The 27,087-nt window shown below is 42.7% G+C and overlaps 1 protein-coding gene across 4 annotated transcripts in view; it reads right to left on the reverse strand.

The window, feature by feature from the left end:
• LOC129711306 (triple functional domain protein) overlaps positions 1 to 27,087 on the reverse strand; it is a 333,015-nt gene that overhangs the window by 107,007 nt on the left and 198,921 nt on the right. For all 4 annotated transcript variants that reach the window (XM_055658878.1, XM_055658886.1, XM_055658868.1 and 1 more), the window contains 9 exons: positions 25,129 to 25,238; positions 23,690 to 23,759; positions 12,842 to 12,931; positions 11,734 to 11,826; positions 11,331 to 11,442; positions 9,426 to 9,616; positions 7,264 to 7,365; positions 6,816 to 6,955; positions 2,167 to 2,266 (listed from right to left, as the gene is read on the reverse strand). In XM_055658878.1, the coding sequence (XP_055514853.1) occupies positions 2,167 to 2,266; positions 6,816 to 6,955; positions 7,264 to 7,365; positions 9,426 to 9,616; positions 11,331 to 11,442; positions 11,734 to 11,826; positions 12,842 to 12,931; positions 23,690 to 23,759; positions 25,129 to 25,238 (1,008 nt within the window). The remainder of the gene's footprint in view (positions 1 to 2,166; positions 2,267 to 6,815; positions 6,956 to 7,263; positions 7,366 to 9,425; positions 9,617 to 11,330; positions 11,443 to 11,733; positions 11,827 to 12,841; positions 12,932 to 23,689; positions 23,760 to 25,128; positions 25,239 to 27,087) is intronic.

The raw sequence follows: 27,087 nt of genomic DNA on the forward strand, positions 1-27,087 counted from the left end.
GGCTGTTAAACACAACAAATAACTATGAGCTCTGAACTGCAAAAGACTATATAATTATTTATTATTTGCACTATATTTGTTATTTATTGAACTTTTTCTTTTTTCCCCCCCGTTATATACAATGCATACATATTCACATATTCTGTTGTGCTGCAGCAAGTAAGAATTTCATTGTCCCGTCCGGGACATATGAGAATAAAACATTCTTGACTCTATTCCTCCATTCTGCAAGATAGCTATGGCAGCTTAGTTAAACACAGGGGCCACAAAGACCAATGTGGTGCGGTATGTAGAGTAGTAGTGGTGAGTGGCCAATATGAGAACAAGCTGCAAAGATTCAATTGACACTTAATTTCATTTGTGCTTAATATTCTCCAATCTTGCATTGGGTGTATTGTGTGCAATTCTGGTCATCACATTTTGGGAATAATGTTTGAGCTGAGAAAGTGCAGAGAGATTCACCAGGATATCACCTGGATTGGAGGACTTTGATTACGGGGAGAGATTGTGGATTGGCTTAGATTGTTTTATCCTGAGTAAATTAAGATGAGGGGTGACCTGATAGAAGTATATAACATTTTAAGAGGCATAGATAGGATAGCTAGTAAGAATATTTTTTTTTGTCATGGCTGGGATATCAATAACAAGTGGGTATATGTTTAGGATTTTTAAAGAGGATTTGAAGGAAAAGTTTTCATTTGCACAGCGAGTGTTTGCTTTCTGGAACCACTTGGAGAAAACCCATTTCAGTCACAGGGAGAGCATACATATCCATACAGATGACACCCACAGACAGGATTGAACTAGGGTCTCTGTTGCTGTAAGCCAGCAACTCTACTGCTGTGCCACTGTACCACCTCAGGACCTCAGGCTCAGGAGATAGTGGAGTCAGATCACAATATTTAAAATGCATTTTAAAAGACACTTAAATGGACACGAAATAGAACATATTGACCAAAAACAGGAAAATAGGATTAATGTAGATGGGCAAAATGTCGGCATGGTTGCGGTGGGCTGAAGAGCCTGTTTCTGTGCTGTACAATTCTATATTCTGTGCTAACTTTGCTAATAGCATCGGAAACCGCAGATAAGAAATGGACCTGAGCAGATTTGTCAAAAACATGGGATATATTTCTAACATTTTGCTTTAATAATTTAATTTCCATGGTCCTTTTCAGTTACTGCATGTGAATTTCTTTCTTAGAAAAAATGGCTCCTGCCACTATTACCCCAAACTTTGAGTTATGTCAATAAACGTCTCATGAAGTGAAAACCTTAATCTGCTGGGAAGCCTTTTGACAACAAACCAATTCCATTGGAATTTAATGCTGTCTGCTTTCAATGCTCAAATGTATTTTACATTATGATTTACAGAAAAAAAATGTATAAATATTAATTGATATTGCTCTCTACAGCAAATTACTGCAATTATCACTAATCACTCTAGCTTAATCAAATTAAAGAAGAAATCTGGCCACTTCCTCTCTCACGATTGAGCTTAAAAGAGCTTTTTATCTTCCAGTTGTTTTCTAAAGAACTTTAATGTTCTAAAGATTCAGATCACTTTCACCTACAATATTGCCAACTGTGAGCCAGAAAGTAGATTAAGGAAAAAAGGCACATTTTCAAGTCAGGCTTTCAACCTGGCTTTAGATAGTTTGTTAGTTATAGGCCAATAAAATTAATCAATGCTGCCTCTTCTCATTTTCCTCAAGGCAACATTTTCCCATGTGAAGAACAGTGCCGTAAGAGATCACATTCAGAAATACCAAACATTTTTTTACTTGCAGCATACTAAGAATAAGTTACAATTTAAAGTTTTTTTTTGATTGTGCTAACAATATATGTTAGCTTGTCTATGTAATACATGGATGCTAGGCTTTACTTTCCTCTTTGCAGCACATTAGTGGACATGTTTACATTAATTTTTCAAAGATTACTGTGGTATATTGGCAGAAAAATAAAAGTGAATTAGTAAATCATATTTTAGTCTCAGATCACAAATTGAAATGGGTGTTGCTGTTGACCTTCAAATTCAAAAGATATAGAAAATCACAACTCTTTGGTTAAAAACTCTACTTTTAATTGTGCAGTGTCTCTGTAGTCAATTCATTGGAATCTAGTCAAACCCATGGAATTGATGTTGAACATCACAATGTCACCTACCTTATCACTGTCCAACGTATTCTGTGAGGTCCTTGATGCAATGGAGATTGTGTCAGGTTGACTGCTTGCATCTCCCTGGCTATCGAGATCTTCTCCATCCCTGCAAAACCATGAAACATCCTGATGTCTTTTGCATTTCGGGTGATTTTTAACAGATTCCGGTTATTAATTACTATAACTCTTCCATTACTTATTTGTTCAACAAATTTACTTTGAAGCTAGAATAACTTCTGTTTATAATTATATTTGATGCCAAATTTAACATTCACTTTCACCATCTAAATGAGAAATCTATTAATCTGTTTCTATTCAGTTTGTCTTGACACTGAGAATGCACGGAATGAATTCCAAAATGACAGTATGGATTATTTTAAGTACAGATGAGCTCTCTTTAGCAATGTGTTTCCCTCAAACAATTACTGCGACAAAATAAAATTGCAATAAAAGCAATAAATGGGCAGACGGTGGCACAGCGGTGGAATTACTGCTTTGCAGTGCCACAGACTCGGGTTCGATCCTGACTATGGGTGCTATCTGTACGGAGTTTGTATGTTCTCCCTGTGATCTGCGTGGGTTTTCTCCAGGGTCTCTGGTTTCCTCCCACACTCCAAAGACATACAGGTTTGTAGGCTAATTGGCTTGGTAAAATTGTAAATTGTCCCTAGTGTATGTTGGATAGTGTTAGTGTGTGGGGATTGCTGGTTGGCACAGACTCAGATGGGTGTGTTTCCACGCGTTATCTCTAAACTAAATGCAACCAACGATGTAGCTCATTACAAAGTACATCACAATACGGTTACTTGATAAAATTTGGTAACACGCCATATAATGAACTAATAAATTATCTAAAATGTGGTCAAAAGTTGATCTTAAGGAACATTTTCAAGGAAGAGAAAAATGGAGAGGTTTACTGAGGAAACTTTAGTGCATAATTTATAGGTAAGCAAGTACATAACTACCAAAGACAATGCAACATAACATGGGGACTTTGGAGAACGGGGGGTAATGAGGTTACAGGAGTTTTCAGATTATGATTGGGGGATTTGAAAAGAGTATGAATATCACAGCTGAACTGTGATGAGTCATTGGAACTTGCTGTAATTAAATAATTGTCGGTGACACATAACCAGCTCTAGATCATTTATGCATGTCGGTGGAAGCATGTACAAGTCCCTACAGACTACAACAGATTAGAATTTGCTGTTGTTAAATAATTAACTGGAGGGAAATACATCTGAAGTTTGGATTCTAAGGTATGGTTCAAGTTTAACCATTTTTCCGATCATGCTTGTAGGCGTCATAGTGCGAACAAAAATACTTCCACAATGTTAGGCTTGTTATGAGACAATTGTTTAATTAACTCGCTCTCAAATCTGGTGGTTGCCATGGCATTCACTGACATTTGCGAGCAATGGGAGACAAGTTTCCGAAAATATTTCTCCTCAATTTGCCAGGCATCCATTTTTGAACATTTTTGTTATGTTAACAAATGATTTTGGTCTTCTCATAGTGCATGGAATAAAATACATAGAACCACTAAATAGAAAATTATTGTGATTGTGACAATTTTGTGTACAGCCTGGAGTCTACATGTGGTTTTGTGTGATCAGTAAAACATGATTAAACATTGCTTTACTATTTAAATCAGTAAAATTATCTTTGGTGAAAGAGACAAAACACAAAAATGTCAAAGCATAATTTAGGATCATGTTAAGATCTGCATTTTCTAACAATAATCTTCCGACGTGTTGCATATTTGTCTGTGGGGACCTGCATATTTTTCAACCGACATGTACATATGATCAAAAGCTTGTCATGTTGTTACCAAGAACTGTTTCTTTCAGTACAACTGTTACATTATGAGTCAATTTGCACAATTATCTATCCTTCTCCAGGAGCTTAATGTTTTTCCCTGTCACTAAAACTAAGAGAACAGTTACAGCACCTAAAAATGTAGGAAGAAATACAGGGGAAAATACATTTATTTCCTCACAGCGAGTTCTGAAATTTAAAACAGATTAGGAACAATGTATCATCTCCTGCCCACAGCTAACCACGTCACAATGTAAATGGACACCGTTCACAGTTATTTAGAAGCAGTTTGAGCCTTGCCTGATTTTTCCAACTACAAAATAACTTTGCAATGTTACACATGGGGAGTTCTGCCTTATCAAAATGAAATTATTTGTGTGATAGTTGATAACTGGATAACTTGTGAACTACTTTGTTGCCAAGATTAAGACCATTCAGATGCCCCCCCCTTTGGTATTTCTACGTTTTAGTAGCCGACAGACCAATTAGCTAACAACACTCCACTACCCCATCAGTTTTGACAATTATCCTACTTCTTTCTCGTTTCTTCCTATCTCCCCTCACCAAACTCATCTTATCCTTGAAACGCACCTAGTTTCTTAGTCCATTTGCTAACCACCAAACTCTCCTTTAGGTCCACATGTTAGTGGATGGTAATGAATCCTTCCAATCAAATTTGCCACCATTTGCCCTCCCCTAACAAAGAGACTATGATCCTTACTTGCTGCCCCTGCCCATAATTCCACAAATGTAAAATACTACTTAATACCTATCCTTCCTTTCCTCTCTGAAGTAATTGATGGGCTGTGGCTTACCAAATTTGAGGCCGAAACTCTTGGCTTGATTTCCTCCTATCAGTTTTTTTGGGGGCATGTCATTGGTAACAGTAGCCCCTGTTGAACCTTGTAGTTCCTGTATGAGATAATTTTTTTAATTCTCATCTTTGTTTTCATCATCTCTATGGCCTCATTCCATCCTCCACCCCAACACTAACATTTCTTCCAGCTCCATAAATGCAGAAGATATGTGTGATTTACGAATTCTTGCTCATCCAAGTGAAAGTGCTCCACCAATGGTGGATGAGACTACAGCAGCCATACCCCACAGTTCTGAAATTCCCACCTTAAACCTAGCTTGTCATTACATTTCCTTACAGGTTTTGATGATAGTTTATCTCACAGTTGTTAATTAAGTCGCTTTGGTATGTTAAATAAGCCATATAGGCTGTGGGCCGAGCAACAAAAATGTGTCTAGAAATGGGATTTCGTGACCCAAGTCACCAAACTACATGAAATTTTCACATATTGTGTAAAAAAAATTATATAAATCACCCCTGAAACTCGATATGAAGAAGACTTGCACATTTTTTTATTAAATTAGAGAAAAAACGGAAAATTTTCGGGTAATTTTTAGTCCAATCAAAGCACGTTTAACATTGAGTTGTCTGCCAGTTGGCCAATCACGCGCTTTGCTTCAGGCTAGCACACAAAATGGCTAAGGGGGCTTCACAGATGCCTGTTTTACTGGAGATTCCGATTTGTTGTTCTGTGGAATAAATGTCGTGGAAACTTGCAGCAGGTAATTGTATTTAGTGGGAAAAGCATTAAAAAGGCTGAAGAAAGTGCTGCGAAGTGGATTAAAGTGCAAGAAAGCCTTGAAAGCAAAGTCCCTGCTGAGGTCCTGGAACACAAAGATTTAGACAGCCAGGGACCAACTCTAACTAAAAGGTAAGATCTAACGTCTGAATTTATGAAAATCTATCTGTATGTGCAAGTCTTCTTCATATCGAGTTTCAGGGGTGATTTATATAATTTTTTTTACACAATATGTGAAAATTACATGTAGTTTGGTGACTTGGGTCACAAAACTGCAGAATAAAGCTCCTCGGCCCACAGCCTAATATAGATGGAAGTTGATATTACTGTGGTTTACACTCAGTTAACTTATTGGCACTTGTTTGATTTAATAGCACAGCAATTAAATATAAACATTGCTGCACTTAAAAGTCAGCAGCTAGCCACGTCAGAAAAATATTGTGATGCATAATTTGTCTCTGGTTTACGTATTTTTTTCCTTCACAGTTTCAGTAATGAGATTTATATTACTAAAAGTCTGTTCTTGAACGGTTTTGGCTTTCTGTGCTCCGACTTCCGAGAGTACGCCGCCACCTACGGTCGTCATTTTTGGCCACCTCGCTCAAACCCCCCCCCCCCCCCGCATGTGTGCCGAGGATTTTTCCCGTCGATGAAAATTGACAGAGATATTAATGTTTTTACAACATTCCCCATTCTCTCTGCTGCCCCTGCTGGAGGGAGGGGGAGGGACTATAAAACCAGGAAGTGGTGTGCCTCAATCAGTCTCTGCAAATGGTGTGCCTCAATCAGTCTCTGCAAGTGGTGTGCCTCAATCAGAGCTCTGAATGACACTGAACAAATGTCTACAGCACTGTGAGTACCCTTAATTTGGTTTGAAAATTAAAATATGGTTAGAGGTAAAAAAGCACTGCCTTTAGTGTGTGACGCTCTCATCCCCCTCTCTCCCCCCCCCCCCCCCCCCACAACCGCACGTTGGGGGAACAGACCTAACGGGTCTGCACTTGGTCTAGTATTGGATACAAATGGTGTAAACTTGATTTCACTCACTATTTAAAAAACAAGTAATCAATCTGGGAAGTTAGAAATACATGTGAAAGATTATATGCATCGCACTTACGATTTAAAAAATGATTTGCTTGACAGACAACATACATTAAATATTGATATTACCTTGGATTATTAGCACAACATGTGGAACAATTACTGTGCCAATGAAAGAAGCAGCAATATGTAATCACTCACCTCCTTCCCTTATGTTTGTGAGAAGCAGGTTTGGGCAGATGGATTGCTTCTTTCAGTGCACCTTTCAGATGAATAGTTCTTTCCTGTATAACTTCTCGTATATGCTTAATCCAATCTTGTTTATTTTCAATACTCGATGCCTTAATCATGAAAAATTCATATATAAGCAAGATAAAACTGACATAATAGATTTCCTCTGTAACATATGCTTCCGTGAATTGAAAAGCAGATGTTTAAATTACTTTTATTTAAAAATTATTTCAGTACACGTGGCACATGATCAATGATCACATGAGTAGTTTGATTAATATTACTATATTTTCCACAGAGAATAAGGAATAGAGAATATTGAATCTTAGTCAACATCCCAATAGCAAACTCAGTAAATGGAATTTGCAATACATTTTTTGGAAAACTCTCAATTTCTTGAAAAAAAGATCAAGATTACCTTCAAAACTATTTTATTATCCGAGGTTGGTGTCCGTCCAATCCACAATGCAAACTTACACTGATCTCCTTCAACATGTTCTGTGACACCGAGCTCTGAGGTCTACACAAAAAAAGAAAATAATTGGAAATAAATGGTCAGATTTTCTACAGTATTTATGCTGTAACAATTATAATGAAGGAAACAGAAATAAGGTAAATTTAATTATAAACAAAACAAATTTCAAATGGCCGACAATTAATGTTTTTTTGTTGCATGGTTGTCCAATATTCGTAAAACAGCTAATTTTTAATTATAATTTCAGAAATTGAACATAAAAGTATATATTTCTTTACTTTAGACAGTGAATTATGCATGTAAAGTGCAACGGCATGTAAGGTTTAAGTAAATAGCACATCACAAGGCCATTAATTGTCAGTGGCAGATGGCTGCATTCTTGTTCAAGAATATCTAGGTTCTGCTGCGCATAATCTAGGATTGCTTCATTGTCCGATGGGTTATGAGTGAAATTGAACGTTCCTAATTCTGAACATGATGGAAGGAAGATCATTGAGAAGGCTTTTACAAGCCCTGAGGGACTCTTGGAGCAATCGCCTGGGAGTGATATAGCAGACCTCATGCAACCTCTGCAGTTTAATAGAACAGACATAGAAGGGTCTCAGTGATTTCCAGAGAGACTGAACAAAACAGGCTGAAGAAGGGTCTCGACCCGAAACGTCGCCTATTTCCTTCACTGCATAGATGCTGCCTCACCTGCTGAGTTCTCCAGCATTTTTGTCTACCTTCGATTTTCCAGCATCTGCAGTTCCTTCTTAAAGAACTAAACAGGCATATCATTTATCTTTATCTAAAAACACTTTAAAAAAAAAACTGCAGATGTTGGAAATCAGAAATGAACACATTGTTGCAGCTAAAGATCAGATTAAACCACTTATACAGGGTCTCAACCCAAAATGTCACCTATCCATGTTCTCCAGAGATGATGCCTGACCTGCTGAAATACTCCAGCATTTGGTGTTCTTTTGTAGATACTCAAAGGAATTCAATCTGATTTTAACTGCTCCTTACCTGCCACATTCTGTCTCAATATATCACAGAAATTCCCTTTGCCCTAATCATCCCCCTATCTAGGTTCTTTGGCCTAAACTCTTATTTTCTCTCTTTCCCTGTTCTGATGAAGGATCCTAGACTTGAAACATTAAAGGCCCAGTCCCACTTTCCCGAGTCACTCACAAACTCTCCCAAGTTTTCCCCTTGATTTGAACTCTGGGAATGTCGGTAGCGAGCTCGAAGGAGGCCGTATGAATCCGTAGATGTTTCGTAGCGGCTCGTAATGCCAGCCGTAGGAACTCGGGGCATCGGGCAAGTTGGGACGTTGTTTCAACATGTTGAAAAATGTCCACGAGTTAAAAAAATAGCCCCGAGTACCTACGAATGGCTATTACCGTAATTCTCCAAGTTCGAATCAAGGGGAAAACTCGGGAGAGTTCGCGAATAAGACAGGGCCTTAACTCTTTCTTCTTCCATAGATGTTGTCCATCATGTTGTGTTTCTACCATTTTCTATTTTTATATCGAAAAAAAACGTAACCTGTGTGGATAACCAAAAGATATGGGTAGGGTTCTAAATTAATTATTATGCCATTGTCTTTGTAAAAATAGGGAATGACGCCGATGTTGTGATTAAGAAGGGAGAGTAAGAGTAACAAACACCACTGAGCTTGTTAGAATCAGAATCAATGGCATTATATATTTAATTTTTGTTGTTGTAACAATAATGAGATAATTTAAATCATTAAGCTCCATTAAGGTGATCTAAATAAGATGCAAGATGTTTGCAATATACAATCACCAATTACTGAGAATTCAAGAAAATTGAGTCCAGGGAAGGAAAAGATTAGACAAATTAGACAACTTCCAGCTCTTATGTATCTGAATGTCTACAATTTGGAATTAAAATTTTGTGAAGATGCCCCATCACACTAATAATGTTGAAAATACACAACTGATTGGTCGACAACTGAAAGGGAACATAAATGAATGACAAACATTCCAGCGTCTCACTTCTGTAATCTAGTGAATAGTCATGTGCCGTCCTAATCCACAAGACCGAATTTTCATGATTTCAGTGGCATTTTTATTCCAGTATCTATTTGTACTTACAAGCAACTTGTGTTTGTAGATATATTTACTCCTGCCATTAGAATCTTTGATTTCTTTGCTGAAGACGAGCGACATTTCAAATAGGAAGAGGTGCCTCTCTCGACCTTTACGTATCAAAGATTTCGGATCCCACACTTGGAAGGATTCTTGGAGGATTAGCTCTCCCTGGGATTCCAGATTCTCATCAAAACCTGGTTACAACAATATTTTCATTTTTTTTTAAATAGATTCTAGTCAACTTATTCTTCCACATTCTGAACTTGCTGAAACATGCACTTGTGAAGTTATTCTAAGCTAACAAGATGGAATTACTTTTGTTTGTATATGTGTTCTAACATCACATGCGGCATTGTCATTATCATGCTTTACTGCAGAACATGTACATTTATGAAGCAAGTGTGGTGTGGTTTTAATTTTTTTATCATTTAGTTTCAAGATGCAGCATGAAAGACCATTCGGCCCACCCATTCAAACTAGTGCTGGGACCCCAGTTATTTACAATAAAACGATTTAGATGAAGGAATTAAATGTAACATCTTCAAGTTTGCAAATGAAACAAAGCTGTGAGGCAGTGTGAGCTGCAAGGAGGATGCTATGAGGCTGCAGGTTGATTTGGACACGTTGGGTGAGTGGGCAGGTGCATGGCAGGTGCAGTACAATGTGGATAAATGTGAGGTTATCCACTTTGGTGGCAAGAACAAGAAGGCAGATTATTATCTGAATGGTGTCAGATTAGGAAAGGGGAGGTGCAACAAGACCCGAGTGTCCTTGTACATCATTCACTGAAAGTAAGCATGCAGGTACAGCAGGCAGTGAAGAAAGCAAATGGCATGTTAGCCTTCATAGCAAGAGGATTTAAGTATAGGAGCAAGGTGCCCCTACTGCAGTTGTACACAACCTTGGTGAGACCACACCTGGAGTACTGTGTGCAGTTTTGGTCTCCTAATTTGGGGAAGGAAATTATTGCTATTTAGGGAGTACAGCGTAGGTTCAACAGGTTAATTTCCCGGATGGGGACACTGATATATGATGAAAGAATGGGTCGAATGGGCTTATATTCACTGGAAATTTAGACGGTTGAGAGGAGATCTTATAGAAACATATAAAATTCTTAAGGGATTTAGACAGGCTAGGTGCAGGAAAAATGTTCCCGATGTTGGGGGGGGAGTCCAGAACCAGGGGTCACAGTTTAATAATAAGGGGTAGGCCATTTAGGACCTATAAAATTCATTTTCACCCAGAGAGTTGTGAATCTGTGGAATTCTCTGCCACAGAAGTCGGTGGTGGCCAATTTACTGGATGTTTTCAAGAGAGAGCTAGATATAGCTCTTTGGGCTAACGGAATCAGATATATGGGGAGAAAGCAGGAACGGGGTACTGATTTTGGATGATCAGCCATGATCATATTGAATGGCGGTGCCGGCTTAAAGGGCTGAATGACCTACTCCTGCAACTACTTGCTACGTTTCTATGTTAGTTCTATGTTATCCCAGTTTCTCAACCCTCCCTGCATTAGTACACAATTTTACAGAGTCTAATCGAGTACAAACCCACGCATCTTTGTAATGTGGGAGGAAACCGGAGCACCCAGAAGAAAACCACACAATCACAGCTGGAATGTGCAAACCACACAGTCAGCACCGGATTACGATCAAACTCAGGTCTCTGGTGCTGTGAGGCAGCAGTTCTATCAGCTGTGCCACTGTGCAGCACAAACTTGGCCAATATACTTGGCCAAACATTTCAAGCAGAGATGACAATAATTTGGAGAAATAAGGCAATTGTTAAGAGTCAAACAACTCTCAGGTCTTAATCTGAACATAAAATGATAAACGCTATCATTTCTGGACAATTTGTGAAGAATTTCATTCTTTGCGTTCAGCTGTACACTTATCAGTGAAGTACCTTCCAGCATGCTGAGATGCATGGCATCATTGGCTCGTTTCGGCACGCTCAGCATCACCTCCAAGCCATCTTTAATTTCTCCTTTTCCTTCTTCACAACATGTCAACAGTTCCTACAAATTAACAAATCCATTGAAATATGGTTATTGCCATCAAGAAGCCTTTCTGAAGGAAAATAACGATAAGGAAATTCTAAAAGATCTCATTCTGTTGATTTGATTTTTGAATCAATATTTGAAGACAAAGAATATAAGGTATTCTCATGTGAATCCCAATACAAGCATGATTATATAATTGTTAAAGGAATCTGTGATTGCATCATTCAAAATTGAAATTCATTTGATTAATTCAGCAAATCTACTATTTTAATATTCTTGTCATTTCAGAAGTTTACTAATTCCTACCTTTAAAAGCAGTTGATATTTAGTTATTCGTTGTACAGGTTTAATAAGATAGGAAGAGATTGAGTTGGCCAGTCCATGACGATGTTGAATTTCCTATTTAAAAACAATATTTTTGTACTGTATTACATGGGAGACAATACAATTAAACCGAATACAAATGCATGTGCCAATTTCTTACAAACATTCCATCCAAATATGCATTAGCTAAACGTTTATATCAGGATAATTCATAGTTCTGTTGCTATGGGGATTTACATTCAACACAGCTTCTCCGTTTTCTTCCCTGTTAAATGGGCACAACTTTAACTAAGGGAGAAACCAGTGTCTGAATTGTGTCAACATTGTGTCAGAATTGATAAACTCTGATAAACTGGTTAGAGGCTTTCATGAAGCTAACCCACACTGGGTATTCCTCTTCTGGTTCACTGAGTTCCACAAACACCAGAATTGCGCTCAGTTTTGATACACTGCAATTTCTGTTCCATTCATTTCAGCTGATTTTTAGATAATTATGTTTTTTTTTTATTTTCAATCACTGCAGTCAATGGTACTATTGCAAGATGATGTGGAATGGGGGATGATGTAAAAATCATATTGATAACCATGGACCTGTTTTCTTCACCACAGAGATAGCACACTGAAATTCCAACTGAAAATCTATGACTATCCCCTCCCTCCCTCAAATTATTCACTGTACCCACAACTTCATGATTCTCAGATCTTAATCCAAATGAGGTGCTTTGGGAATCTGACACCGATAAAAGTATTTTTTAGCAAGGAATACTGGAAAAATATTGAGAGTTTTCTTCCTTAAGCATCATAAATTGGTGAGGAAGCAGGCCTCCTGTCTGAATGGAATCAAGGAAGTGTGGTCGGACATTAATTACGTTGGCCATGTTCCACAATTCCCTTTCTCTCCGCACAACCCCTGTTGTACACCTTAACTCCACCTAGTCTTGCTTCCACAACCTTCATTAGCTTTGTCTGACAAAATCAAAGTCAAATTCAAAATTTAACTTGAAGATGATTAAAATATAACTAAGAATCACCATCCTAAGTGAAAAGAACAGAAAGAGTTAAAAAGCACCAACACATGAATGATACTAACATCAAAGTATGCTCCTGCATGCTCCAGTATGATCTGGGTGGAATCTGGCTTGTTCCTGCAATATGTTACATACATCTGGAACTTGTCAGCCTGTTCAGAGAAAAGAAAGTAATAGTCACAAAACACATCCTTTTTGCATCATTAGTCATATCCTGAAGGAATATTAACATGGGGAAAAATAACATTAACCAAAATTCGCTTGTTAATAAAAATCCAGGGATTCACAAAAGCATAGTAAAGCGGAATAGTTCTGTCAAAAATAAGTTTTTAAAATGCAGCAATGGCATAAGACAACAAATACAAATAACTTTGTACAGGTCACTATTTTTATTGAGAAATCAAATGACTTTTTATTTGAGCATGCATATACAGTTCCAGTTTTTTTTTAATGTTCATTGTATTTTTAGGATACTTGTGAATAGGGAGGGCTAAAATTAACTTCCGACGAGCCGATACTGTCAATTAAACTGTGCATGTACACATGACTGATTTAAAAGCAATCAAAATTCAAAGTTTAAAAGCTCAACGCTGTTGTTGTGTTATATACAACTAGAAGCAGCCTTTTCATGACTTAGGAGGTAAATGGACCATTGCTGTAGTCTTACTGCATTTTAATGTTAACATACAAAGTAGTACAGTGGTGCAATGAGTAGAGCTATTGACTCACAACTCCAGTAACCAAGGTTCAATCCTGACCTCCGGTGCTGAAGTTCACTCATTTTCCTATCACCGTATGGTTTTCCTCTGGGTCCTCCAGCTTCCTGCCACATTTCAAAAATGTGCTGGTTCGCTGGTTAATTGACCACTCTAATTTGTGAGGAAGGTGAGGACGTCCTCGAACGCCTCACTACTCATATCATCCAAAAATATTTTGGCAGATCAATTCTCTGCTTTTAGTGTTTTCTCTCATAGTCAATTTATCCAAACCAAATTGACAGAAAACAACTACTCACGCCTGACTCCGATTGTATCAATTAAAAAAAAAACAGTCCTATGTCTTGGGGCTGGGGTCAGGTTAAGTTGGGCTACCTATTAATAAATAAATGTGCTAATGTTCAGGGCTTCATACATAAATGCACTCATTAAAAATAAACATACTTTGCCAGGCAACGGGAGCTATACCATGCTGGTTCGAATGGGCACTGACCTGGGAAGGTGAAGGTCAAGGTGGGGAGTTATCAAAATGATTACAAATCCTTTCTTTTCAGCCAGGTTCAAATTGTTGGATCAAGTATTAATTTTATACAGGGGTATCATATAGGTATGCAGATTTAGACTCCCTTCTATTTTCATTTACAGAATGTGAGTCAGTGTGAAGGACCTCAGCAAGGGGACTTCATTCTCACGGGACCTTTTCATGAGGAAGGTCTTGCTGGACAATTCGAGGCCAAGGACATCTACTGCCTCCAGGACTTCCCGGGTAATGGATACTTTCAAGTATCTGACGGGATGGCAGAAATTGATGCAAGATTTCTGGGAGAAGGGGAATGAAGCTCTGCTGTCGCTGCTGAAGGTGTAGCCACTCTTCACCTTCCTCACCCAGAAGGAACAGATGATCACAGTGCACATGTTTAATCCACAAGTGCCCGTCGTGGACGTCCTCACCTTCCTTGCTCGTTATGTCGAGGGAGCAGGGAACTGTGTGGATGTGAAGGACCTGTTTGGGATCTGGACGAGCAAGCAGCAAGTGAAGGTGAAGCTGTGGGTGGACGAGAAGGGAGCCATCATCCACCCTCCCTCGGTGTTCGCTAACGGAGGGAACCGAAGGTACATGACATATGCGGGGCAACCCAGGCTGTGCAGGAAATGCAACAAGCTTGAGCATGTGGTGGCCCAATGCAGTGCAGTTGTCTGCAAGAACTGCAAGCTGGAGGGCCACGAGACAAAGGACTGCCAAGTCAGCAGGAACTGCAACCTGTGTGGGGAGGCAGGCCACCTTTATAGGGCCAGCCCTAAAAGAGCTCGCACCTACGCACAGGTGACAAGACGGGCTGTTGCCAACACCCCCAGGGTAGGCGAGACCCCCCCACCACTGCCAAGACCCCAGCAGAAAGGGAGAACAGGGGTGAGGACAGCCCAACCACCTCGAGCCCCCAACCGTCGGACAGAGACCCCCAGCCCCCTGTGCAGGAGGGAGAGTCGATGGAAGAGGGGGAACAGCAGGAGGAATGGCAGGTGGTGAACAGGAGGAAACACCGGAGGGCTCTGCCCAAAGAGCCAAGGCCGGAGGGGACGGGTAAGTCTAAGAAAATAGTTATTTTCCAGACCGACGCCAACAACCTCTCCTCGTCGGAGGAATGAATGAATGATTGAATAAATGAATGAAAACTTTATTGTCATTCAGATATACACCTAGACACAGTGCACCTTGAACGAAATTTTGTTGTATTTTACTCTCCAAAATCCGGTAATAGTTAAAAGTTCTAGATGCGTCCATAAAAATGCCCCATGTGCATGGTTCTGTAAAATAAATATATATAAAAAGTTTTTAAAAAGTGTCGATATTTAAAAAGTTCTAGCCTCGGTTTTTTTGATTGTTCAGTAATCTTATGGCCTGGGGGATGAAGCTGTTGCAGAACCTGGTTGTCCCGCTCTTCATGCTGCGGTACCTCCTCCCAGAGTTAAGCAGTATAAACAGTCCAAATTGTGGGTGTGTGGGGCCTCTGGTAATGCCCTTAGCTCTTGTCAGACAGCGCTTGTACCCCATGTCCATGATGGAAGGAAGAGAAGTCCCAATGATTTTTTCCGCTGTCCTCACCACTCTCTGAAGGCACTTCCAGTCCGCAGCTGTACAGCTGCCGCACCACATAGAGATGCAGCTGGTCATGACCGACTCAATTGTGCTTCTGTAGAAAGTGGCGAGGATGGGAGGGTGGAGGTGTAAACTTCTCAACCTGCGGAGGAAGTACAACCGCTGCTGTGCCCGTTTTGCCAGAGATGTAATGTTTGTGGACCAGTTTAAGGTGTCCGTTATATGCACCCCCAGGAACTTGATGCTTTTCACCTGCTCCACTGCTGAGTTGTTGATGCAAAGTGGAGTGTGACTGGGCTGAATTTTCCTTCTGAAATCGACGACAATCTCCTTGGTTTTGTTCACATTTAGGAGAAGGTTGTTCCTGCTGCACCAGCTCACCAGCTGTTCCACCTCCTCTCTATATGCCTGGTCGTCGTTATTGTGGATGAGGCCCACTACTGTTGTGTCATTTGCGTATTTGATGATATGGTTAGTAGTGGACCTGGCGACACAGTCATGTGTCATCAATGTAAAGAGCAGCGGACTCAGGACACAGCCCTGAGGGGAGCCGGTGCTCAGTGTGATGACCGAGGAGGTGTTCTTCCCCACCCGCACAGACTGGGGTCTTTCAGAAAGGAAATCCAGGATCCAGTTGCATAGTCTGGTATTGAATCCTAAGGGTGCCAGTTTGCTCACCAGATGCTGGGGGATTATCGTGTTAAATGCTGAGCTGAAATCAACAAACAGCATCCGCACGTGGGTGTTCCTCTCCTCCAGGTGTTGTAGGCTCAGGTGGACTGCAGAGGAGATAGCATCCTCTGTGGAACGGTTCGGGCGATAAGCAAACTGGAACGGGTCAAAACTGGAGGGGAGTTTAGAGACCATGTGCTGCTTAATAAGCCTCTCAAAGCACTTCATTATTATTGGTGTGAGTGCTACGGGGCGATAATCATTCAGGCAGGTTATTGTGGACTTTTTTGGGAACTGGTATGATAGTGGCTGTCTTGAAACATGATGGAACAATGGCCTGGTTCAGGGAGATGTTAAAAATGTCTGTCAGAACCAGAGCCAGCTGGTCGGCACATCCCCTAAGCAGACGCCTCGGTGTGTTATCCGGTCCGGCTGCCTTTCGCTGGTCAATGCCCTCCAGAATTCTGCGGATTTCAGCAGTTTCAAAATACAGTGTCTGTTCTCCTGGTTGTGGCTCTAATTTCCTCACTGTAGTGGTGTTCAGTGCCTCAAACCTGCCGAAATGATTATTTAGTTCATTTAGAAAGTCTGTGTCATCTTTACAAGACATCTGAAGGGCCTTGTAGTTTGTTATGGCCCGGATGCCTTCCCACATGTTCCTGGTGTTGTTACTATCCTGGAAGAAACCCTCGATTTTCTGTCTGTGGGCGCGCTTTGCTTCCCTAATTTTGCGGTTGAGGTTGGCTCTCGCTGTTCTCAAAGCCCCCAAATCACCAGATTTAAAAGCCGCATTTCGTTCTTTCAGCATGGCACGCACCTCTGCAGAAATCCAAGGTTTGTGGTTGGCCCGGGTTGTGATGTTCCTGATGACAGTGACATCCTCCATGCACTTCTGTATATATCCCGACACAGACATGGCATACTCATCCACATTGATGGTTTGGTTGTGAGTGGCTGCTGTCCTGAACATGTCCCAGTCCGTGCACTCAAAGCAGTCCTGGAGTGCTTCTGTAGCTCCCTCAGACCAGACTCTAACCTGCTTCACAGTGGGTTTCGCTCTGATCAGCAGGGGCTTATAGGCTGGGATAAGCATTACAGAGAGGTGGTCAGAGGAGCCGAGGTGAGGCCGGGGTACTGCTCTGAAAGCCTGCTTGATATTACTATAGACCCGGTCCAGCGTATTCTCTCCACGTGTAGCAAAGTCCACATATTGATGGAAATGAGGGAGGACAGTCTTCATGTTGGCCTGGTTAAAGTCCCCAGCAACAATGACAACGCCCTCTGGATGATTTCTTTGCAACTCACTGATGGAACGGTAGAGAATACGCAGAGCCTCCTTAGTGTTGGCTGCGGGGGGGATGTATACAGCAGTAATGCTAACCACAGTAAACTCCCGTGGCAGATAGAATGGCCTGCATTTCACAGTCAAAAACTCTATGTCTGGAGAGCAGTGGCTGGAAACAGCGGTAGCATTATTACACCAGCTGTTGTTTGTGTAGATGCACACACCCCCACCCCGGGATTTACCAGTCAAGACAGTTTCCCAGTCGAGCCGGAAAGTTGTTAGCCCCCCTAAGCTAACAGCCGCATCAGGTACAGATGAGTTTAGCCATGTCTCTGTCAAAACTATAACGCAGCAGTCACTCACCTCCCTTTTTATTGTGAGATCCAGATGTAGATAATCCATTTTATTTTCCAGAGAGCGGACGTTCGACAGGAGAACGGATGGGAGCGGTGTTCTCCACGGGTTAGCCTTTAGCCTCGCCGTTAGCCCCCTTCAACAGCCCCGCTTCTGTCTTCTGTAGCGCCGCCTCCGTGTCCTTCGTGTCTTCCGTGTCCTTCTGTAGCGCCGCCTCCGTGTTCTTCTGTAGCGGCCAGTGTATGTGAATGTCTCCGCAATTCTGCGCAATTCTCCGCAATTCTGCAGGCCTCTGGGTCCTCCCGACACAGCAGTCCAAGACAGTGCAGGCATTCCTCGAGTTCAACGTCCACGTAGTCTCTACTGCTTACCCATTGTAATCTCAGTAGTGCCCACGATCGTACGTTAACTTGCAGCCTGCCCGCTGCAAGTTATGGAGCCGGACCTTAGAAAACTTATCGCTATCCCTAACGAGAGTCAATGCAGCCGCAGCCAGCCAGGGCGCCGCCATTTTTTCGAATAGGCAACACTGAGGACCCGACGACGGAGGCAGAGGAAGAAAACAGGTGAGGAAAACCACAGAACGCCGCAGCCAGGCTCCTGACAGGTACCCGGAAGAGGGACCATATTATCCCCATTCTAGCCTCTCTCCACTGGCTGCCAGTATGGTTCAGTTGATTTTAAGGTTCTCCTGTTTGTTTATAAAGCCCTATTCTGGCTTGTTCCCCCCCTTTATCACAGACCTCCTTTCCCCTTACTCGACCTCCAGGTCCCTCAGGTCGGCCGACTTGGAGCTCCTGGCTGTCCGGCGATCTAAACTTAAGCTCAGGGGTGACCGTGCCTTTGCTGTTGCGGCCCCTAGACTGTGGAACAGCATCCCCCTCCCTATCAGATCTGCCCCCTCCATCGCCTCTTTTAAGTCCAGGCTCAAAACTTATTATTATTCACTAGCCTCTGAATCCCCCTGATGTGGCTGATCTTTGTTTTGTGTCTCTGAGCTAATTATTTGTACCTGTGTGCTGTGTGCATTCCTGTGTATGTCTGTTTTTATTTGGGGGGTTGTGATTTTAGCTATCTGCTCTGGTCTGTACAGCACTTCGGTCAACATGGGTTGTTTTTAAATGTGCTTTATGAATAAATTTGATTTGATTTGAAAAGGGAAAGGCCACGCCTATTGTCCCCCAGCTCTAGGAGACCGGGAGCAGTGCAGTGGCCAATGGGCCCCAGCTCCGGGAGACCGGGAGCAGTGCAGCGGCCAATGGGCCCCAGCTCCGGGAGACCGGGAACAGTGCAGCGGCCAATGGGCCCCAGCTCCGGGAGACCGGGAGCAGTGCAGTGGCCAATGGGCCTCAGCTCCGGGAGACCGGGAGCACTGAATCACTGAATCAGCCACCGAACCCCAGCTACAGGAGACAGAGGGGGCAGTGCGCCCAGAAGAGGGTGGAACACGGAGGGTACCCCCGACGACAACTCCGGTTACGCCAGAGGAAACCCACCTCCTGGAGGATGCCGGTACCCAGTACCTGAGCCCCGGAAAGGCTGCAATTCGCCAAAGCGTTGGCATGAGGGCACAAGATGACGGTCAGTGACTCGAAAGAACAATGGAGCTGAAACTGGTATCATCAAGGCGGACCTGACTTTTTTGCAGGAGTGTGGGCTGCCAAACTCCGCAGCTATCGGAGGTGGTCGCGATGGTGGCCCCACAGACTGTCGATGTGGTCGGGGGGCAATGACTGTCGCGCTTCCAGTCTGGGGAACTTCGCCATCACTGAGGTCAAGGAGGTGGTTGGGGGGGGCATAAGAGGAGTGACATTGCCAGGCAGTGGGGGCACTCAGGTCAAAACCTCCCTGTACATGGATGATGTTGCTGTCTTCTGCTCGGATCCAGGGTCGGTCCGCAGATTGATTGGCGTCTACGACCAGTTTCAGTCGGCCATGGGAGCCAGAGTGAACCACAGGAAGAGCGAAGCCATGCCCTTTGGCAACTGGCCCAACCGATCTACCGTCCCCTTCACCATCAAGCCTGACTTCTTGAAGGTGCTGGGGATCTGGTTCGGGGGGGTTGAGACGTGTGACAAGAATTGGCTGGAGCGGATAGCCAAGGTGGGGAAGAAATTGGAGCTGTGGAAGCAACACTCCCTCTCCATAACGGGGAAAAATTTGGTCATCGGGTGTGAGGTGCTCTCGGGGCTGCTGTACATGGCGCAAGCATGGCCTGTCCCTCCCTCCTACGCCACAGGGATCACCCGGGCCGTCTTGCAGATCATCTGGGGGTCGAGGATGGACCGGGTGCGACGGGCCACAATGCACAAGTCAGCAGACAACGGGGGTAAAAGCGTGCCCAACGTCGCCCTCACCTTGATGGCCACCTTTGTATGTGGCTGCATCAGGCGGAGTGTAGAGCCAAGGCACGTGGGCACCAAATGTCACTACCTGCTGAGGTTCTACCTGTCCCCGGTGTCGCGAAGGATGGGCCTGGCGATGTGCTAGTAGCTGGACATTGCCGCACCATCTGTCGTTTGTGGAAAGGTTCTTTCCGACCAACACCATTGAACACAAGTCCATCGGGCAGTGGGCAGCACGGAACGTCCTGCAAGCACTGCAGGAAATTACTCCATGGATCCTGTGGTGTGGTTCCCAGAGTAGACTGCCCAGCTTGTCTGGCAAAATGACTCATCGCCAGAACTCGCCAACAAGCACCAAGACATGGCTGGGCTGGCGGTGAGGGGAGCCCGCCCAGTCAGATCCTTCCTGCACCGTCGGAACCTCACTACCAGCGCACACTGCCCTCGGGACGGCTGCTATAGAGAGGAGACGGTTGCCCACCTCTTTGCAGAGTGTGGATTTGCAAAGAGAGTCTGGAGAGGTCCCCAGGGGGTCCCTGTCACGATTATTCCGAACAGCTCCGTCACAGAGGACTCTGTGATTTACGGACTGTTCCCAGGGACGCATTCAGAGACTGATATCGAGTGCTGCTGGAAGGTCATCAACTTGGTGAAAGAAGCTCTTTGGTCTGCCCGAGTATTGTTAACCACCCAGCAGAGCGAGCTGTCCGTCGAGGAATGTTGCCGAATGGCCCGCTGCAGACTGATGGAGTATGTGCTGAGGGACGCACTGAAGCTTGGTGCAGCCAACGCCAAGGCTCGGTGGGGGAGGACCACAGTCTAGGTTCCTTCCGCTGCTGAACATGGGGGGGCAGGGTGTGGTGGAAACGCTCCTCAAAAGAAGGGAAGAGATTCCACGCCTTCTTTTGAATGGCAATGGTGTGGGGTAAAATTATGATTTGGGAAAACTGGATGTATAGCCTCCGAGAATGTTGGATGGAGTTTTGTATGGATCTTGTATTGTATGTAGTTATTTCTTGAATAAAGTATATTTTTAAATTAAAAAAAAAAAACTGAGCGGAGGTTTTGGGCGAAGCGATCGCCAAGCCTACGCTTGGCCTCACCGATGTAGAGCAGCTGACACCTAGAGCAGTGGATGCAATAGATGAGGTTGGAGGAGGTGCAGGTGAATCTCTGCCGCACCTGGAAAGACTGCTTGGGTCCTTGGATGAAGTCAACGGGGGAGGTAAAGCGACAAGTGTAGCATTTCCTGCGGTTGCAAGGGAAAGTACCAGGGGAGGGGGTGGTTTGGGTGGGAAGGGAAGAATTGACCAGGGAGTTACGGAGGGAGCGAACTCTGCGAAAAGCCGACACGGGAGGAGATTGGAAATGTGGCCAGCAGTGCGATCCTGTAGGTGGTGGCGAAAATGTCGGAGGATTATTTGTTGTATGTGATGGCTGGTAGGGTGGAAGGTGAGGACAAGTGGGACTCTGCCCTTGTTACAAGTGGGGGGGATTGGGAGTGAGAGCAGAGTTACGGGGTATAGAAGAGACCCTGGTGAGAGCCTCATCTATAGTCGAAGAGGGGAACCCCCGTTCCCTGAAGAATAAGGACATCTCCAATGCCCTGGTTTGGAACACCTCATCCTGGGTGCAGATGCGGCGTAGATGGAGGAATTGGGAGTAGGGGATAGAGTCCTTACAGGAAGCAGGGTGGGAAGAAGTGTAGTCCAGATAGCAATGAGATTCAGTGGACTTATAGTAGATGTCGGTCAGAAGTCTGTCGCCTGCGATGGAGATAGTGAGGTCTAGAAATGGTAGGGAAATGTCAGAAATGGTCCAGGTGAATTTGAGTGCCGGGTGGACGTTAGTGGTGAAATGGATTAAGTCAGTGAGTTGTGTATGGGTGCAGGAGGTAGCACTAATGCAGTCGTCGATGTAGCGGAGGTAGAGTTCGGGGTTAGGGCCACAGTACGCCTCGAACAAGGATTGTTCGACGTACCCTACAAAGAGGCAGGCATAGCTGGGGCCCATGCGCGTGCCCATAGCTACACCTTGGATTTGGAGGAAATGGGAGGAGTCAATGAAAAGTTGTTGAGGGTAAGGACCAGTTCCGCTTGGCGGAGGAGAGTATCGGTAGATGGGGATTGGTTGGTTCTGCAGTCGAGGAATAAACGGAGGGCTTTAAGACCCTCCTGGTGGGGGGATGGAGGTGTAGAGTGACTGGACATCCACAGTGAAGATGAGGGAGTGGACATAGGTAGGGAGGGATTTAACCAGGGGGGATAGGATGGTGTCGAGGTATGTGGAAATAAGTTTGGTAGGACACGAACAAGCAGAAACAATGCGTCTGCTAGGACAGTCAGGTTTGTGGATTTTGGGGAGAAGGTAAAATCGGGCCTGCGGGGCTGGGGAACGATGAGGTTGGAGGCTTGGGAGGGCAGGGAACCAGAAGTGATGAAGCCACAGTGATAGTGTTTGAGATAATGTAATGTCATGGTAAAAAACATCCAAGTAGCTGGAGATCAATAGGATGAGCACCGTCTGTAGATGCAAAGGAATGGTCGACGTTTTGGGATTAGTCCTGATGCAGGGGATCAACCAAAACATTGGCAATTCCTTTCCATCCACCTATGCTGCCTAATCTGTCAAATTCCTCCAGCAGATTGTTCCAGTATCTGCAGTATTTTGTGTCACCACGGTAACAGCTTGATCCTGCAACCACAGCCAAGCACAATTCTGACTTGATGTGATACCCATGTGTGTTAATCAAAAGTCACTGTCCAATGTGAATTCTTTGTTTGCTAGTTGACAGGATAGAGGCCAACAGTGTACAACCTCTTTGTTAACTATTTTTACCAATTGAGATGCATCCAAGATGACGCTGAAGCCAGGCAAAACTCTGCATGCTGGTCCCAGCAGTGGATCTGCAATCATTCATCACAATTGCTCCACTCTTTTAAAACTCAACTCCAAAAGTAGGATTTCTTATTATAACTATGCTCACTAAACATTATTCCCTTTATCCTATATCTATACACTATAGAGAGCTTTCATATATAGTCTTTCCACTGACTGGATAGCATGCAACAAAAAAGCTTTTCCCTGTACCTCGATACGTAACAATACATTAAACTAAACTAATTAATCCTTCAAGCTGCACCAAGGTAAATATAACCTTTACCAATTACAGATAATATGTTACATACATGATTCTGTTTATTGAGTTACAGGCAAACCAATTTCCAATTGCCACGTTGGTATGGCTTGATGAAAATCCAATACATTTAAAATATTCTAACATTCAAAATTTGCTTTTGGTGTTGATATACATGTTATTTTTACTTGTGTAAGTAAATATCTTAAATAAAAAGATACACATCACCAAAAGTTCATTTTTTTGCCAAAGCTTTTACAATTATCTGATGAAATTAATTTTCTGAAAGTGAGAATCAACTTACCCAGGTTACGAAACAATGACCCACATCTTCTGGCAACTGCTCATACTTTTCCAGCTCCTTCAGAAATAAACTGTGGAGATATTTTAAGTACATAAAACAATTTAAAAATGCTATTTCCATTGTAGGATTTCAAACAGCATTCGGGTCAATATGGCGGGGAAACTGTGCTGTTATTTTACAAATGGCTTGGAAAGGTTAGCGGGGGGAGGGATGGTTGTGAAGGGAAGCAAGATTAAAATTTTAAAAATCAAATCACAACCCTTAATTTGAAGACGTTTGGTGCCTGTTTCAAATTCAATTTGTTACCTACTACCCAACCATCTTCTTGCATTTGCCTGAAACTGAGCTAGAGTAGTCACAACCTCGAAACTACCAGATCAAGAAATGTAACACAACATTTGTGTGATATTTGCACTTCCATTCTCCTCTGCTCCTGAAGCCTTCTGCTTGACTTCATCATTCCAATACAGTTCCAATGTTGGTCTATCAAATCCAGTCAACTCAAACATCCATCTTAACTTGCGCCAAGCCCTTTGAACCCATCATCCTTGGCTTAACTGGCAGCCTATGAACACCTTAATTTCCAAGTTCTCACAATTGTCTTTAAAATTTTTATGTTATCAAAACACAACCCCACCGCTCCACTTTTATGTTATATTCACTAGATGTCAGCACTTCCCCACTTCTGGCACTTCGCTTTCCTCACCATTGATTGTTAATGGTTGACAGTGGTGCCTTTTGCTGCTAAGGACATGGGGTTAAAAATTCCTTCCCCTAATGTCTCTACCTTGTTACCTCTCCTTTAAGATCATCCTTAAAGCTCAACTTAGATTCTAATAGTCTCCTTAATAGTTATTTGGCTCAGTGAATTAAGTTTCTTGGACCTTTTCTATGTTAAAGATACTATAAGAATTTGTACATTTAATTTTAATTTATAATAATTTGTTCAGTACAAAAATTCCATGAGGAAGGAAAAATAAATGCTAGTCCATGGGAATGAGGTTAGCTGCATTGTTCTCAGAGCTGATGCAGATACACCTGGCTGAATGGCCTCTTCCATGCTGTAACCTTGTTGTGATTCTGTGACTTACGTTATCAACTACCCAGGAATTTCAATATCAACTCGGGATTTTTTTTAATACTTTCTGTCTGAAGTTGTGACTTAGCCAACAGTTATATATTTTTTCTCATTGGGATAATCATGTCCACCCATTAGGACAATGGATGAACTGTATGAGGCAGAAGACCCTGCCAGAGAGACTTCTTCCAACAATTTCCAAAATGTGAATTTAGTATTATTGCAAAGACAACACAGGAATATAAACACCTCTATCCCCATTTTCCCTGAAAGAATGTGGGTGATTTACACCTTAATTACAACTTAATTTGTTCATGGAACTTGCAAAAGTACTGCTGTACTATACATTAAACATACTCACTTATTATGGAATTCACAGATTTCCTGCATGTTACCAAATATGATATGTTCTTTATTTACAATCCCAGGTGGAATTTCATCTACTCCACTGGTCATTTCCCAAAGATATGTCTAGATTAGAAAGATAAAAAAAATATTCTTCAGGGATGTAATTATGATTATTTTAAAAGAAACAGAAGTAAATATTTTACTAGCAAGGGTTTTTTTTTAAAAATATTCCTTAAACAACCTCTAGGTGAAATGGAACATTATGTAAAATAATAGATACACTCAGGCAGCACATATGGGAAAAGAAACGAGAGTTAACAAAAACAGAAAATGGAAAAAATACCCAGCTGAACAGGCAGCATCTATGGGAAGAAGCAGCGTAAACATTTCAGGCCCTTCAGCAAAACCAAAAGGGAGATAAAATAAACTTATTTAGCTGCTAGCAGGATGGGGAGGAGGGCTATCTCTGATAGCATTAAAATTGGGATAACAATAGGAATAAAGTGTGGAACACAAAGTGCTGGAGGAACTCAGTGGTTCAGGCAGTATCTGTGGAGAGATTGGAAAGACGGTTGTATTCGGGGGGGGGGGGACAAAGCTGAAAATGAGCGCATGGAGTGGGACAAAGCTTGGGATGGGATAGGTGGTACGAGTGAGTTAATTGGTAGTTAAGTGGATTAAATGACAAAAGCTAGTGAGGAAAAGACAAAAGGTTGTCAGATAAAGAGCGAAGAGGTGTGAAATATAAAGCCAGAGAGAAGGCGACAGGAGGGAGGGGAAAGAAGATAAATAAAAAGGAAATGAGAGACATGAGAGAGGGGAAAAGAGTTAGGTGATTGGGACAGAATAGTGGGAGAAATGGGAGCGCATCATGGTGATGCAGGGAAACACGAAATAGAGGGGGTATGGAAGTTTTATTTAAGATTGGGGAATTAAATATTCATACCATTGGGTTATAAACCAACCAAGCAGATTATGAGGTGCTATCCCTCTAATAAAACCTGTGGCTTCACTCTGACAACGAGGAGGCCAAGGGGAGAGAGTTCGGTATGGGAATGGGGAAGGGATCTAAAATGCTTAGCAACCAGGAAATCCAGCAGGCCTTGCTGGAGAGAGTGCATGTTCAAAGTGAATGGGAGCGGTTAGCGAGTGAGAACATCGAAAAAACTACATGGACAGTTGTGAAACGCTAATGAGGAGCACTGAGGACGTAATTTCTGTCTTGTCACTTTGCAGTCTTCAGGACTTAATATCAAATACAATCATTTCCTATAACTTGCTTTATCTGCTTGTATTGAAAATTGTTGGTTCTGCTGTATATGTATCCTTCTGTAATATTAACTAAGTTTCTTACTTTCCAGTGCTCAATCCACTGGGTATTCCAGCATTCTCCTTTTGAAGACTGATTTCTCTAATTTTAGGTAACCTCCAACAACCACTCGTTATCGCCCTCCCCTTTATCCCCCCCCCCCCCCCCCCCCCCCCCCCCCCCCCCCCCCCCCCCCCCCCCCCCCCCCCCCACAACCCCACCCCCCCCCCCCTCCTGTGTGTCCCACCTGAACTCACACCCTTTTCTCTCCTCCTCCATTCTTTCCTCTAGCATAACAATTTGCAATTTTTCAGTCTATCTTACACCTGCTGTAATCATTTGCCTTTGTTCCAACCATCTGCCTATCAAAACAAAACCCTAGGTCTGTGTCCACCTATGACCTGCCATGCTTTGTCCTGCCTCTCCTCTCTCACAACTTTCTTCCAACCCCCCAAATCAGTCTGAAGAAGGACCCCAACCCAAAACATCACCTATCCATTTTCTCCAGAGATATTGCCTGACTCGCTGGGTTACTCTAACACTTTGTGTCCTTTTGTGTAATTCAGCATCTATAGTTTTTGTTTCTACATTTCTCCTTTTGGATTAAGTTTTCCACTTCATCTCTGACCTGTTATTCACATCTGTAACATAGAAACATAGAAA

The sequence above is a fragment of the Leucoraja erinacea genome, chromosome 2 (genome assembly GCF_028641065.1).
Source record: "Leucoraja erinacea ecotype New England chromosome 2, Leri_hhj_1, whole genome shotgun sequence".
Lineage (NCBI taxonomy): Eukaryota > Metazoa > Chordata > Chondrichthyes > Rajiformes > Rajidae > Leucoraja > Leucoraja erinaceus.